This window comes from Chelon labrosus, assembly GCF_963514085.1.
Source record: "Chelon labrosus genome assembly, chromosome: 20".
Lineage (NCBI taxonomy): Eukaryota > Metazoa > Chordata > Actinopteri > Mugiliformes > Mugilidae > Chelon > Chelon labrosus.
This window is the reverse complement of record NC_140353.1, coordinates 8735778-8751262: the sequence shown is the minus strand read 5'-3', so window position 1 is coordinate 8751262 and position 15485 is coordinate 8735778. Positions and strand designations below refer to the sequence as shown.

General features: G+C 41.0%; 1 protein-coding gene across 1 annotated transcript; it reads left to right on the top strand.

Annotated features, from left to right (window-relative positions):
• Nucleotides 1–490: 490 nt before the first annotated feature.
• Nucleotides 491–15426, top strand: LOC311505967 (serine/threonine-protein phosphatase PP1-beta catalytic subunit-like). Its single transcript, XM_084569810.1, has 8 exons — nt 491–586; nt 5343–5474; nt 12255–12485; nt 12565–12669; nt 12774–12845; nt 13053–13204; nt 13447–13581; nt 13696–15426. The coding sequence occupies exons 1-8, from the start codon at nt 535–537 to the stop codon at nt 13798–13800; spliced, it is 984 nt and encodes a 327-aa protein (XP_084425936.1). The 5' UTR covers nt 491–534; the 3' UTR covers nt 13801–15426.
• The last annotated feature ends 59 nt before the right edge of the window (nt 15427–15485 follow it).

Sequence of the window (15485 nt, the reverse complement as noted above, 5' to 3'; positions counted from 1 at the left end):
CGTTTAAGTCAAAGGTTTTACTGGGGCCATTTTAGAGGATTGTAAAATGCTTTATAAATTACTGAATGACATAAAGTATGAACAGATCCTAACAATATGAAACTTTCCCATTTTATCACTTACTTTAAGGGAATTATATCTATATTTTTATGGATAATATTTGTGTTATGTATGCCATATCTCATTAATGTCTGTATTTGCACGTTAAGCTGCTCACTTGTGCCTTTAATTGCACCCCGGGGGACAAATAAAGTTTTCTGAATCCGAATGAATTAAATATATAAAAGAAACACTGAAATATGTACCTTGGAGGTTTCCAAACCGACCTGTGCACTAAAAAGTTTATTATTATAAAAATAAAAATGTGTCCTGCAATTGACGGTATATAAAAAGGTTGTTGAATTTAAATAGAAGTTAAACGTGTCCTTCTTCATCTGCTCTCTGGTTGTCATTGCTGGGTTTCTCTCAACAGCGCCCCCTGGTGTCCGCGGGGGGGAATCGGCCCAGACAACACTGTACACCACCAGTGTGAAGATGGCGGAGGGTGAATTGAACGTGGACAGCCTCATCTCTCGACTCCTGGAAGGTGAACGATTCTAACACTGTCTATGATATGAATCAGAGACGGATATTTGCGCTGGTTGTGATGAACTCTAAGCGTTATCCTATAAGTGTTACCGTCGCCTCTCTTAAGTGCACACAAAGTGTTAGCTAGCTCGGCTAATGTCAGTGTATCGTAACGGTGGTTTGCCCGGCTAGCTGTGGCTAACGTTACCGTTAGCTGGCCGTGTTTATAAACACTGTTAGCAGTGAAACGCCTACATGTCTCCGTTTGCGCAGTAATGTGTGCGCTCCTCTGGGGAACTAATACAGCAAAGCGCGGTGTTTAATTCAACAAATTTTAATTAAACTTTCTGTCTGGTGTGTTTGCGGTATTCTGGCTCATTTATTTGCCAAATTGTGTGCGGCTGGTTTCGAGAAGAAGGAGCAGGGACGTTTGTTTTTTTTTTTGTTTTTTTTCGTGTGCGTTAAAATAATTTGTAACGGTTATAACGGTTATAAGTTAATATGTATTAACGTAAAATGCGTAAAATATTAGCAGCCTTTGCGTTTACAGGGATATGTCCGTATATTTATTTTAATACGGTTCACTTTCTACTGGTGACCCGTTTAATGTCACTTAACTGAGAAAATAAATCTGTTGACAGCAGCTATCCATTTTTTTTTTTTTTTTTTAATCTATTATGAGCTGCTAAATAATTTTATTTTTTGCGACAATTTAATCTGTTTGGGGGCAGATTGCTGAGATTCAGGGGACACTCATGCACACATTGTCAAATAAACGTCTCTGTGTTATACATAAAATAAAAAATGTACACCACAATGTTTATATATGCAGCTTAAAGCCATGCTTAGTGCTTTTGTACTTGGACCAAGTTGTCTACCATAGGGAGAGAGATGGATGTGCAAAAGTGATTTATTTTATTTATTTATTTATTTATTTAATGTGCTGGCTGCCCACCTGCTCCCGAGAAGCTTTCTGTTCCCCCCCGTGACATCTCCTTTTGAGTCAGACTGGACCACTACGGCAAAAATTCAGCTGTCCTTGGCATACTTTCCACCAGTGTCTCATCTGTGGCTCTGTTGCAGGGCCGATGAGACGCGGTGTTACGCTGGGATTGGTTATTTATAATTATTGCTGGTAAATGTTGTCACTCTGCAGCTGCTCTGCGTTTGTTACCGCTTTGGGTCATTGAAAACAGTGTAATATAATTGCGCCGCGGCCTGTTATTTATTGTGAGACTGAATCTCATCTGTAGTGTTTGTCATATCAGTCATCAGGAAATTGGGGTTTTCGACAGCTAAGGACAGTGACTTGTGGGTTGCCGTTTTTCTCACCCAGACATCTCTCATTCAGTTTTCTGTGGCACTTAGCTCAGACTGTGACTTGTTGATTATGTTGCTCATATCTTGATCTCAAGTTGGACTTTGCATCTTTCATAAGTGGTCAGTTTTATTGTGATCTTGTTGTCTGATTGACTATCATCACGTTGGCTTGTAACAAAACGTTTTTTAGTTGGATATTAAAGCTTCTTTTTACTACAAAACATCTTTAATGAGGTATCATAACCGCCGGCGACCTGTAAAGCGCGAAAAGGAACCCAACTTAGTTCCTTCTCGGTTAAGTCTTGAAATTACTACTTGTGAAGTACCACAGCAAAAGTATTTTTCAGCTCATTGCTATGCTAGGCTGTGATATTTGTTGATAAAATGAGTCTAGATCCAAAGAAAAGAAACGCAGGAATATAAGTTCTGGCGCCTGGTCTGAATACTATAAAAAAACAAAACCACAAGATGTGTTTAGATGCAAGATTACGTTAGAAGTTTGTCAGCCCCAAATTAATCCACAACTCTTTTAATAATTAAATAATTTTTTTATTATTATTTTATTCCAAAACTATATTTTTGAGAGGTCGGCGCTCTGGACAAAACAATCTGTTTGAAAACGTCAACTAAACTTTAGCCTTATGATAGTGTAATGCGTATTTTGCCTATTCTTTGACAACATTTATCAAAAAAATAAAAAATAATGGCCATGTGAATTAATAACCCTTGCATAATATATGTAGCATATAACATAAACCAAAATCAGGCTTTGTTGCACTGTTGTCTTGGTGGTAAAAATGTTTTATTAGCTGCGCACAGCTTTGCACAAAGTTGATGCCTTTGCTGCTTTTTTTAATGTTCAGCACAAATGTACAACAATCAGGCATAACATTAAAACCACTGACAGAAGAAGTAGATAGTCCTACACAATATTAGGAAGGTGGTGGTAATGTTATGCTGAGTGCTTTATCAAGAGATTAATATTTGTCTAAGCTTTTAAATGAGATGCTCTAAAATGCTTTGAGCCTTCAAGTTGCTTTCCGACATCACACAATAGCTCGCTGTGTTTTATGGCCTTGAGGGAAACCCAAGTCTCGGCGAGAGTGCTTACGTATTCATTAATGTTAAAACTTACAGTACACAGTGTTACTTTATCTAGGCACGTACAGTCACAACACACACATAAAGAGTGATTTGGTTTATGACGGCTGCAAATCCTTGCCATTGCTTCATTTTAGCCTTTGCCCCCATCAGTGTCCTTAAGAACGTAATCTCCTTTAAAGTGCCGGCCCGTAGCGCGTGAACAGTGAAAGGTCCGGCGTTAAAGCTGAGCGGGCTCAGCGTCCGAGCTTAACTCACTCTGCCCTGATGAGGCCGGCCTGTTGAGTAAAGAGCACTACTTCTGCAATTTCATGCTTCGTGTCGCTCGTGTGTGTGTGGAGCTGTGGGCGGTAGATGGAGTAGATGGAGTAATAAGGAAAATTGATGGCGTAAAACAGTTTAGCTTGGTGGAGCTCGAGTTGTTTTTGGCACTCACATTCACCATCTGTGAGGATCCATATTGCTCTGGTTTGCTTACTACTTTAATATTTGGTCAGATCACATGACTGATGAGCCTGTGAATGCCAGAGGGTTTTAATACATTATGTGAATCGCATGTGTAGCACGTGTGTATATATATATATATGTGCAGAAATGCATGCTCTTAGCTTTGGGAATTCCTCACCAGTATATCAGTTCTGTACAACTCTTTGTTTTTTATATATATAAAAAAAAATAATTGTCACCCTGTAGTGTAAGCCAATAAAAAAGTAAATAAACAACTTCCTCTCCTGACTAACACCCATTCGTTTCACCAAACTCCTTTTAGATGACTCTTTAGTGGGTGTCTCGCTTTAGCTTTAGGGCAATACCAGAATGGCTGGTTCTGACATAATTCTTCAGTTGTGGATTTTTTTTTTTCCTCACTTTTGTTTTCATCTTGAACTTTTCTTCTCCCCACAGCGCTTTGAATTGCTTTTTATGGCGTCAGACTAGGACTTAATTTAAATGCACCATGTAAATGTATTTCAGTGACCATTTCCTGTTTGTGTTGCGTATACCATAAATAGAGTGACACTGCTTAATTCACCTTTGGCTAAGCCACACCCTACAATGTAGATTGACCAATCACAGCCAAGAGAGCTCCCACAGGGGTCCGACACTTTTTCCACAGCGCTCCATTGACTTTAACGCAGACGTCTCATATTTTCGGTCTCGGCAGGCTATACTGTCGGTATATAGGCTATCCAGGGTGTGGATAAGCCCAATGATGTGCGCGCAAAACCCCGTGGAGCTAACCAAAACATCACCGTTACAGCTTAAGTTGCATAGTTGTTGATACGCTAGCACACGCTGAAGAAATACAACGTTATACGTGCGTAACGTTAGTCCGTTTGCTTCGTAATAACGATTATAGAAGTGAATAGAGACGTACCCAGCTTCGCATGAACAGTGTTGCTCCTTGATATTGTCAGTCCCAGCCTCCGTCTCGATTAATAGGATATGCGGTGGTTCATTTTTTGACTGTATGCTTTTGCCTCTGTTTGGATGCCTTGTTGTTCGTTGCGTTTCACTTGTATGTCCTGAATATAGCCTTCGAACGCATATTGCAGCCCCCTTTTGCCTACTTCTATCGGACACTTTATTTGCTGCTTTATAAAAGTTTGACAAAAGTTCAGCAGGAAGAGCTGTCACAGCATAAGCCATGTTGATACCAGAGCCTTATAGATAACCAGAAAACCACAGCCCAGAAGAGAATGTCGGACGTAGCAACAGTAACTAAGGGGGGCGGGGCTTAGCCAAAGGCGAATTGTTCATATCAGTATTATAAGACATACTTCAGCCTATTATTTATTTATTTGCATCTTGACATACTAAGCTTTCCACACCTGAAATAAAATCAAGTATATTAGATGTTTTTAAACAGCATAATATTTAACTTCCCCCCCAGTTGACATGACAAGGAAGCAGATTTTTTTTTTTATGTATGATCACCGTCTTCATATCTCTTGACTATTTCAGCTGCTGACTGTACGCCAACGTTTGCAATTCTCAGTCCTCTTTTCATCGTTCTAAGATAAATCTGCACCCAGAGCTGTGGCAGAACGCCTGAAAGTAGGCTTAAGCTAACAGTGCAACTACACAGCCAATAAAACCCACACCACCACTGCTGAAGATGCAAGCTGCTCTCATGTCCTAAGCAGTGGGTTTCTAAAGTATGCCTGAGACTAAGCCGCTTTAAGCTACAGAACCATTACACCCACAGTTCATCAGCTTTTAAGATAGCCTTTGTCAGTGTTAAAACATTGTTCTGTTAAGATGTAGTGTTGGGGGTTCCCCATGCTATTTTATGAAACGATAAGATTTGTTAAACGCGCTGACGTTGTGTTTTCTCTCTCTCTCTCTCTCTCCAGTGCGAGGATGTCGTCCAGGGAAGATAGTCCAGATGACAGAGGCAGAGGTGCGGGGCCTCTGCATCAAGTCCAGGGAGATCTTCCTCAGCCAGCCCATCCTACTGGAGCTTGAGGCGCCCTTGAAGATCTGTGGTCAGTGTTTTTCATTCTGCCTTTACACTTTCTAAACATCTCAGGCTTATTTATTTTCGATTACTTGGTTGTCGTTCTCTTGTTTTTCTCTCCTATAACCCTTCTCTGCTGTGTCACATATTCTGATGTAACATTTCCCATTTAATGTGTTTTTGAACTGAATGGTTTTATAAGCCCAGGAAGGAAAATACCCATTTCAGTTATTTTGCCTTCTAAATAGTTGACTCCTGAGATTGAGTGCTGTGCCACTGTGTGATTCCCCCACTGCCTGACATACACACACATTGCAAATGAGTAATCATATAAAATCTGAAATAAAAGGATCCATGCCTACAAACTGTGCAAAGAAAAATGTCAGCATTTTCTCTGTTTTCAGTGTAGTCACTAATTGAATTTACAATTTTCATATGGCCTTTCACAAATGACAAATAAACTGAAGACTCTGAAGGGCTGGGTGCACCGAAGGCAAATTCCCTCTCTGCAGAGCACAGACCACAGAGGCTGGTCTGCACAGCCCAGAGCTGCAATCAGTGTGTTTGATACAGCTCAGAGTTTACTTATGTAACCATGGTGGATAACACTGCCTCAGCCCGGGTCATATATTAAGTCACGACTTTGCTCTCTTGACTCAGCTGCCCTGCGTATATTGCCCAGCGGCACATATATCCACACATGCATGTACACAGGCTGTGCATCACCATTTTACGCTCATTTTTACATGGACAGGTTGGAGATGAGCGAAGAAGCACACAGTCACAAGTGAGCTCCTTCTCTCAGCAGCCAAAATAGCTACCGCTGTCACTATCTCTAGCCGGCTCCTGCATATCTCGGCACACTCCCACGTGCCTTATCTCGTCCCTACAGTGCAGCACTGAAACTGCAAACAACTCTGAACCTTCCAATATATGGGCCAGTTCTTGAAAACACAGCACACAAGCTCATACACTGTACACAGCTTCCCTCCTACACACCTTTACTGTGTGAAGTTGTTGTTTTATACGGTAGATCTCATACTGTATCTGAGATCGTTTGTATTTTAAGTGATTATTGCAGAGCAGCAGTTTGATCTCCAACTGTTGAGTGATGGTATCCATGTCTCATGTCTGTGAAGATTCTCTGTTATCCAGGACTAAAAAAAAATAACTGGACTTGTTTTGAGTTTTCTTGTTTCCCTTCCAAGTAGCTTCTTCAGTTTTCAAATGACCGGTGAGGAGCTTATGGTTGTTATTTGGAACAGCTGTGCGTGTTACCTGCCTGAAATTTACTTCACTTAGGTCAACAACCCGATACCTACCTGCAATTATATGATGTTGTTCAGATTAACCTGGGCGGTATCCTCTTTTTTTCCACAGTTACTGATTCTCTAATGTCCTATTAATGTCTAGAAAGCTCTCTTTGCTTTGTTGCCGAACTTCTAACCTCAGGCCGATTAGTTGCCTTGAACCCACAGCTCCAGTGGCAGAGTTTCTAAGCACCAGTGGTGACTATAAAGACCAAACCATGAACGTCTTTAATTATTTACTAAGGCCGCATGGATCGGGTTCAGCCCTCAGTCCCTCTCACATATTAACCTTTATGTCACTTGTGTTAGCTTGGCTATCATTTATTTATTCATATACATCATGAATGTTTTTATTCAGTGCTGTTGGTGTTCTTTGTGCAACTGTCATTTTTATGATGTGCTAAATGGTAATTTTATTGGGCGCATGATAATAATAGCACCATGCAATTACAGTTGCACAATTACAAACACGTGAACCTTTACAGGACCTTTGTAATTCAGAGCATAATGTAGTTGATTGGTTGACGTGTTGAGCTGAAAAAAAAAAAAAACACATGCATGCAAGCTATTCTGTTGGTCTGAGTTGAAAAAGATTCCTTAATTACTTTCTTGGGACTGACTGAGATGTAGCCCAAACCGTTGACAGTCTTTTTAGACTACACTTCCATCTGTTTTGAATGTAAAATTTTAAGGACAAGTGCCCCTTGCCAGGTGTCCATATGAACTTTCAGATGGGTTTTACTTGCGGTGACTATCCCTCCTGTTCACACTGGCCCTTAAGAGAGTCTGCATGTATGTGCTTCAGTGGAAGTGACAGGGGTGAGAAGAGTTTATCTTTTAATATGAACCATTTTGCATTAGTCTGAATTAAAGAAATTAAGTAGTTATCTTCCACCTGGTCTTTTCAGTCCTTCATGTTGAGCCCCATGTTGACTTAACACTGCAGCTCAGCTTGAGAGCGCTGTCCAGGGAAACATCAAGAGGAGTTTTGCCCAAAAAAAAATTGAAGCTTTAACAAGGACTGCGAAGTTTGTCTCCGGTTGAAAACGCCTTCAAAAAAAAGATCTCTTAATAGCCAGTATGAACAGAACAAATGATTACAGCACAAAACCAGTCTGGATGTTGTTAATTGTCTGTTGTTTTGAGGCTGAATTGAAAAGTGGAGAACCTTTCCTTTAATTAACAAGTCTGTTATTTTCTTGATTAAAGAGGCTGGAATAAGTTGATTGCAAGTCTGTTGGAGAGACTGAAAATAGATTATTTTCATGCATTCACCGTTATTAAATCACAGAGTTCAGCAGCAAGCTCTCATGGGGGTGACCTCAGCAAGACCTAGGAGAAAACTTTGCCGTATTATAACTAACATCACTTAGCTCAGCATTAGCAAATTAAAGCTGATATAATGTGTTGCTACATCTCTGAAATAAATTTCTGTTAATTCTTTATGGTTTCCTCATGGTTAAATCAGGTCCCTGAGTACAAGTCCTCGTTTATTTATATTGTTTACATTTTTTTTTCTTTCCATTTTGATGTGTATCATGACGTGTTACATGGATCCCTGTGGTGCTACATCTTGTAAATAACAGAGAGCACAATCTCTACTATAGTTATAAAAGATAACCCTGTTATTATGTGTTTCTGCTGTTACAAATGTTTCTTTGAGCGGTACTATTGCATGTTCCTCATACCTGTGTTCTACTTTCATGTGGGGTACTCTTTTACTAATTTCTTCTTGACACTAGATCGTGTGACATTGCACTTGATTATGAATTCATTACTGTCTAAGTACAAGTGCCCAAATTGAGTTTGCTTAACAATATGAATATCCATTTATATACCACATGGTGTAACAGGATGGACCTCTGTGCACTTTTATTCCCATAGAGCTACATAACGTGTTATGTTGTGTAGTCTTGTACATGCTCATTCGTAACACTGACCTCAGGGTCAGCATTAATTTGTGTGTTGTTGGTTTTGCCCCACTTTTTAAACCCTAAACGTCTGGGCTGTTTTTCCTCAGACATTTTTGATGCTGCAGAACAGGGAATTTAAATAATTCGCAACAATACCGTTCAGCGAGCTATAACTTGCGTAATGTTTCATGCAGCACCTCTTAGTGTGGAGCTGAGGGTAGCTGGTGTGAAACTAACGGTGCAGGTGGGCATGTTCAAACAAACGGTCTACAGCAAACTACTGATAGAATTTCAGCCTTGTTTAATTTTTCCGATAAAACCAGGATCAGTCAGCATCACCTGTGTGAAAGAGGAATTAAAAAACAATGTTAAAGCTGAATGAAAGAGTATCATTATATAATCCGAATTATCCAGGTTTTACTTACAAGACCACAGCTGAGCTGAAGTTAAACCTGCTCTTACAGAGATTACGGTCCGTGTTGCAGTGCCTGTGCACCCGTTTATCCAAATGCGGTTTTGTTACCGCACTCGCTTTCCTTTTCTGAGCAGACAATGCAACACAAATGAGCAATGCTAATTGTTTATTTTCTAGTATCCATTTCTGTTCTCGCGCTGGCACAAGCAGTAATCGTTATTCTCTCTGTGATGTCCTCTGTATTTACTCGGCCGTCTGTATTTAATGTGTTGTCCAGTATGTTCTGCTTTTTGACTGCCAAACTAAAAATATCTGTTGGTCAGAGTAGTTTTTTTTAAGTTTTATTGTCTAGTGTTTATGGATGTGAACTGTTTTGTCTGTGCTTCATCAAGTAAACAACAACAGAAACTTGACTAAGCTTAGTCTTGGGGCCCGTCCACACGGAAACGCAAAAACGCCGAAACGCATAAGTTTTTCATCGTTTTGGCCTTTCGTCCACACGTATCCTGTAAACGCATTGCCCTAAAACGCACTTTTCTGAAAACGGGTCCCAGGGTGGAGAAATTCGAAAACGCAGCTCTTCTTGAAACGATGATCGAAAACGGAGAGGGAAAAGATCGTTTTCGTACGTGTGGACGGGCCCTTAGTCTTTAAGCAAAGTCAGTGACGAAGCTTGAAGAAATTATCAATAGGTGTGGCAGGGTAACTTTCAAATAATATTGAGTGGAACACAAAATGTGTTTAGTAGGGCTGCAGCTATCGATTATTTTTGTCATCGATTAATCTAGCACTTTATCGATCGATTAATCGATTAATCGGATATTTTTTTTACGTTTTTAAACAACCAAAACAAATGATGCATAACGAAAATTATGTGGCTGTAAAATGATCAAGCATTTGCCTTTTATTTCTCAAAAAAACAGAGAACTCCAACTCCAACATTTGGCTCCAAAACTAAGCCCATGTATTGCAATTTACCCATTAAAAGTGCCAGTGCCAACAATTACATAACAATACAGTTAAGCGAACTTACTGTAAAACAAAAAGCAATTTGATTTATTAATATGCACAACAAGTTTCATGTTGTAATCTAGCCCTGAAATCAAAGTAAATATCCGTTTTATGTAGATTTCTACACCTGCAGCATTTACCATTAGGCTACTAACAAATAAAACATAATTTCTGGGGTGAGCCTATTTGCTATGGTAACCTAGCAACCTGTGTTTTTTTGTGAACGCGTGCTGTGCGTGAGGAAGAGTGAGAGAGATGAGGGTGCAGAGAATTTAGTAACGTCAATGATTCTGATAAGCTCAGGCCGGTCGCGTTCGCCTCGCGGCCGCTCAATTTGTGATCCGCTGCGTAAATCCTTCGGCCGGCCCGGTCGTCCCGATTGCCACTCCGCCCCTGAAGCTAAACATCATATCTAGTCAAACCGCATCATGACATCGCTACATACAGTATGCGATTAAAATCAGCGAACATTAATGTATAGGTTTAGGTTACGTTACCTTGTTTCAGCGACGCTTGGTGAAACAGCATGTGGATGTTTTCTGTTAATTTAGATGCTGGATCATTTGAGCTTGTCCTGCTGTGGTACGCCAGGTCTACTTTGCAGTATCTGCACTTTGTTCTCTTCCTTTTTTAGAATGTAATGATCCCAAACTTTAGACATTTTTTGCCGTTTATGGGCATCTTTACTCTCCGCCATCGCGCCAACTAAATTCAAAATGTATCACGCGCTAGTGGTGTGCTTCGCATAGGTGCTTCCAAAACAACGGTCCGTGTGGAACAATCAGATTCCTGCGCGTATAGTGCGCGTCATAGGAATTTAACGAGGCTTCGAGGCAGAGTTTTTGCCTCGACCAATTTTTGTAATCGAGTTAATCGAGTAACTCGACGAATCGTTTCAGCCCTAGTGTTTAGTATGTTGAAACTCAAAATCCTGACCTTCTACCTAAAAAAAAAAAAATCAAAAAAGGAATTAATAGTTTGGATTATTAAAAAGCTTTCATGTTTCTGTACCAACAGCCTGCGACCTGGATTATGTTGCTAGAGCACTGCATTAACTACCAGTGCTTACATTAAACCTCGAGAGGACAAGCCAAGTGTCAGGGGCCAAAGACAAAAAAGAAAGAGATGGTAAAAGATGAACCGACATCAGAAGCACTGAGAATAAGACAGAGTTAGACTTCAGACATCCTTAAATCTTTCATTGGCACAAGAAAGTGTCCTTGCATGCCACCCCAAGACACTGACAAAAATAAGTTTATGTCCGCTAACATGTAGGTTTTGATGCCAGGCTTGGTTTGGGTTATGGTGCATAGATTCCTGATGGGCACCGTGAAATAGAATAAGTCATGCCAACCAGTCTCATGTCTTCAATATAAAGTTTCCGATTTTGTTGGTCATTTTAATCTCGGAGCCAGACAGCTGCACAGCTTAACAAGAACTACTATTTCATTTTAATTTGTGTTCCTTGCCACCTTGTAATGAAGCTTTGCCATAAAAAGAGAGTGGCAGATGAATTTGCTTTCTGTTTTGGTCACTGCGAAGCCTGTTATTATTGCCCTGGCCTTTCTGGTAAAGCTCTCTTCAGTCATCTGTGTCTGGAGCACTTAGCCCAAATTAGAGCCACTCTTAAGTTGGTGCATGAGGATATAAAAGGAAGCAGGTCTTGGCTAGGTGATGAAGTGAGTCTCCTCTTTAGAGATCTTGTGCTGCGTTGAGAGCAACGCCAGCTCATCACTGCCTGACTGATGTCGAAGAGAGAAGAGGTTGACTCTAAATCCTGGGAGAGTAGTTAAATTAAAGTTTGTGTAGATATGAGTGTGTGTGTGTGTGTGTGTCTGTCCTTTATTTTTGTGATTAACCTGGATTGTGAGCATTCTCTCCCTTGGTAGCTCATTTCCCATGGGCCGCAGCATTGATCTGATGGCAGTTGTAATTCATTTTGTGTGTGTATCCTTCAGTGTGCTGCTGCACTGCAGTCAGTAAAGCAGAGCGACAGTCACACATCCCCACCAGCCCTCATGTGTGGTTCTAAAAATCAAAACAACTTGAGGGAGTTAGGATTTGTTATGCGTGCAGACATGGGACCAACTTCACTTTTAAATTGTCATATTAACACCTCGTCTTCCCTCTTTCCCGCTTGTCTTTCCCCTCATTTGTAGGTGATATCCATGGGCAGTACACAGACCTACTGAGGCTCTTTGAGTATGGTGGCTTCCCTCCAGAGGCAAACTACCTTTTCCTGGGGGATTACGTGGACAGAGGGAAACAGTCCCTGGAAACCATCTGCCTCCTGCTGGCCTACAAGATCAAATACCCAGAGAACTTCTTCCTGCTCAGGGGCAATCACGAGTGTGCTTCCATCAACCGCATCTACGGGTTCTACGACGAGTGTAAGTAGAACGAAACTCAGGCTGCGCATATACACACACAAACGCAGTCCTGAAAATGTGTGTTTCTCTGTTTCACCAGGCAAGCGCAGGTTCAACGTCAAGCTATGGAAGACCTTCACCGACTGCTTTAACTGCCTCCCCATAGCCGCTATTATTGATGAGAAGATCTTCTGCTGCCATGGAGGTGAGGAAGCTCACGCTGGCACTCGTTTCCTCCACTTGCCCCACATCTTAACTGTGACTTTTTGACATTTGTTGTACTTTTAATCCAAATATTTTCTGTCTCAGGGCTGTCACCTGATTTGCAGTCAATGGAGCAGATTCGCAGGATCATGAGGCCAACAGACGTGCCTGATACAGGTACGGTGTGTATGCTTAGGTGCTCATGCTTAATCCTGGGCGTGTTTACTTCCTCCTTGAAATTTAAGTTTGTGTGTAAAAAACAAACAGTATTTCTCATCCTGAGTGAGTGACTGTGGATCCACTGTGTTAAGCTGTATTTACCTCTTCTGAGATTTATGTGTTTATTGTCGTCATCTCCTCTATTTGTGTGTTTGTGTCTCTCAGGCCTGCTGTGCGACCTGCTGTGGTCAGATCCAGACAAGGACGTGCAGGGCTGGGGAGAGAACGACCGCGGGGTCTCCTTCACTTTTGGGGCAGATGTGGTCAGTAAGTTCTTAAACCGCCACGACCTGGACCTCATCTGCAGAGCCCACCAGGTAATTAGGACTGGCATTCAGTTTGAGAGCCTAGATATGGAGAGTAATTGCTTACAAAAAATAAAAATCGAATTGGAAGCAAATATTTCGCTTCTGCATTTGGCGTTTGATATTGATTCAGATGTAGGTGTTTCTGTGCACTCAACCTTGATAGCACAGTCGGACTCTGAAACTAGCTGAAGATCTGCTCCTCGGGATCGATCGGTGGAGGCGTCGGAATAACGTCATGTGTCTTCCAACAGGTTGTGGAGGATGGATACGAGTTCTTTGCCAAACGCCAACTGGTCACACTTTTCTCTGCTCCAAACTACTGCGGGGAGTTTGATAACGCAGGCGGCATGATGAGTGTCGATGAATCCCTCATGTGCTCCTTCCAGGTAGTGTGAAAACCATGGGGAGACGCGAACATTTAATTTTTTGGTTTGCCTTTTGTGATATTATCCCTGAAACACATTCATCTTCTCTCTCTGTTTGTCTGTGATGTCTTAAAGATCCTAAAGCCCTCAGAGAAGAAGGCCAAGTACCAGTACGGTGGCGTGAATTCTGGACGGCCCGTCACCCCACCCCGCACCACCCAAGCCCCCAAGAAGAGGTGAACATACTTCGGTGGCTCTCCTTCTTCCTTCTCACCTTGTCCCTCCCGGTCTGCCGTCACGGCAACCTCTGTAACTCCCCTGTATGGCGAAGATACAGGGCTTATCTAATTGCCCAAATCTTTCTCCCCGATTCCACTGACAGCTCTTTTTCTTAATGTGTATGTGTACATAAATTTGCTGTGACCAATCTGTTTTATTTTTTGCCTGTTTGTTGGTATTTTTGATATTATTAACAAATAATCTTTTTGGTGGTTTATCTTCCAACGCTATTTGAGGTTCGGTGTTGTGTAAGGACATGCCTTCTCTGTGTAGAGAGGCAATATGACCAAGTTCAAGAAATCCTTTCCATTTCTTTAAAAAAAAAAAATAATAATAAAAAAAAAAAAGCAATTAAACATTGTTTTGCCTTGACCTCTCAAAAACAGAGAGAATCCTTCCTGTGTGTTCCCTCTGGGACTGCAGTTTCCTTGCAATGCTAAATCAATAGACACAAACACCTTTTCATATACTCCAGTTTAACATTTTCAAGTCATTACAGGATGTGCAGTGCACTTTGTGGTTGCTGTGCACAAGCACATTTTATACATGTAACCAATGAGAAAGCGCACCTCCCCTTGAGTTGTGAAGAATGTGAACACACCAGTGAGAATGAAATATAGAGGCTAAGTCAGATTGTGCTTGCAGTGGACACACTCGATTGATTGCTCCGCTCTGCTACGCCTCCCTGTGCCTCGACTCCACTCCCACACGACAACATGCCACTTCTCAGACAGAGCTGGCACTGTCATTTTCCTTGGTCTGTTTATTATTTGCTCTCATCTCGATAATTTCCCCCGTGCTAATTGTCTTGACTTATAATTAAAGACTAGGGAGAAAGTTTGAGTTTTGTGTTCATGGAAAGTTAGGTACACGCAGATTTGTGCTTTGCAAATCTGTAAGGAGGAGATCATTTATTTTTGAGTGAGTGTCCGACTTATTAAAGTGTGTTTTTAAAAAAGAGGAAATGGACAAATATTCATACAAACCAAGACTCACAAAAGTGGAATTGTTTAGTGCAGTTTGTGTATAACACCCTGCTAACAAACAGTGTTGCTTTTTAGTAGAATGCCAGCTATCTTCATTTCATATCACCCAATCTGTTGAGGTACAGGGTGAAAACTGGTGGAGTGGGTGGCAGCACCAGGCTGTTATAGTCGCTGTGTGATTGTGTTGCCATCTGGTGTACGAATACAGTACTACAGTACAAACTAGTACACATCCAGTGTTGTAAATTTGAAAATAGACAGCTCAAGATAGGTACAAACTACAGGGAGGTACTCCAGATTCTCTGACCAGCAAGCCTGGTTAGTGGCTCAGCTTCAGCCTACTGCACATGACATGCAGACGAATCTTTGTGGAAAACAGTTGCCTCTTTGATTCTTTTTTGTTTCTTTTGCTCTTTGTTGTATGATTGTTTCTGTTGTGTTTCTATGTTCTCTATTCACACTGTTTACTTTTAATTGACATTAATTTATTTCCTTATCTAACGATCATATGAGAACAATGCGGTGTTACCAAAAGCTGTTTTGCAATTTGTACAAGTTTGTTTGAAAGTCTATAAATTAAATAAAATGGATGGAACCTAAAGTTGTTTTTTCATCTGTCTTTGTGCTAATCCCTTCACATGAATGTATGCTTCTATACTG

Bases quoted from the DNA above. Each gene is read 5' to 3' on its own strand.
- LOC311505967 (XM_084569810.1), top strand. From the start codon at position 535: ATGGCGGAGGGTGAATTGAACGTGGACAGCCTCATCTCTCGACTCCTG. The intron at 13,205-13,446 runs GTAATTAGGACT...GTCTTCCAACAG, and splicing joins TCATCTGCAGAGCCCACCAG to GTTGTGGAGGATGGATACGA. The intron at 13,582-13,695 runs GTAGTGTGAAAA...GATGTCTTAAAG, and splicing joins CCCTCATGTGCTCCTTCCAG to ATCCTAAAGCCCTCAGAGAA.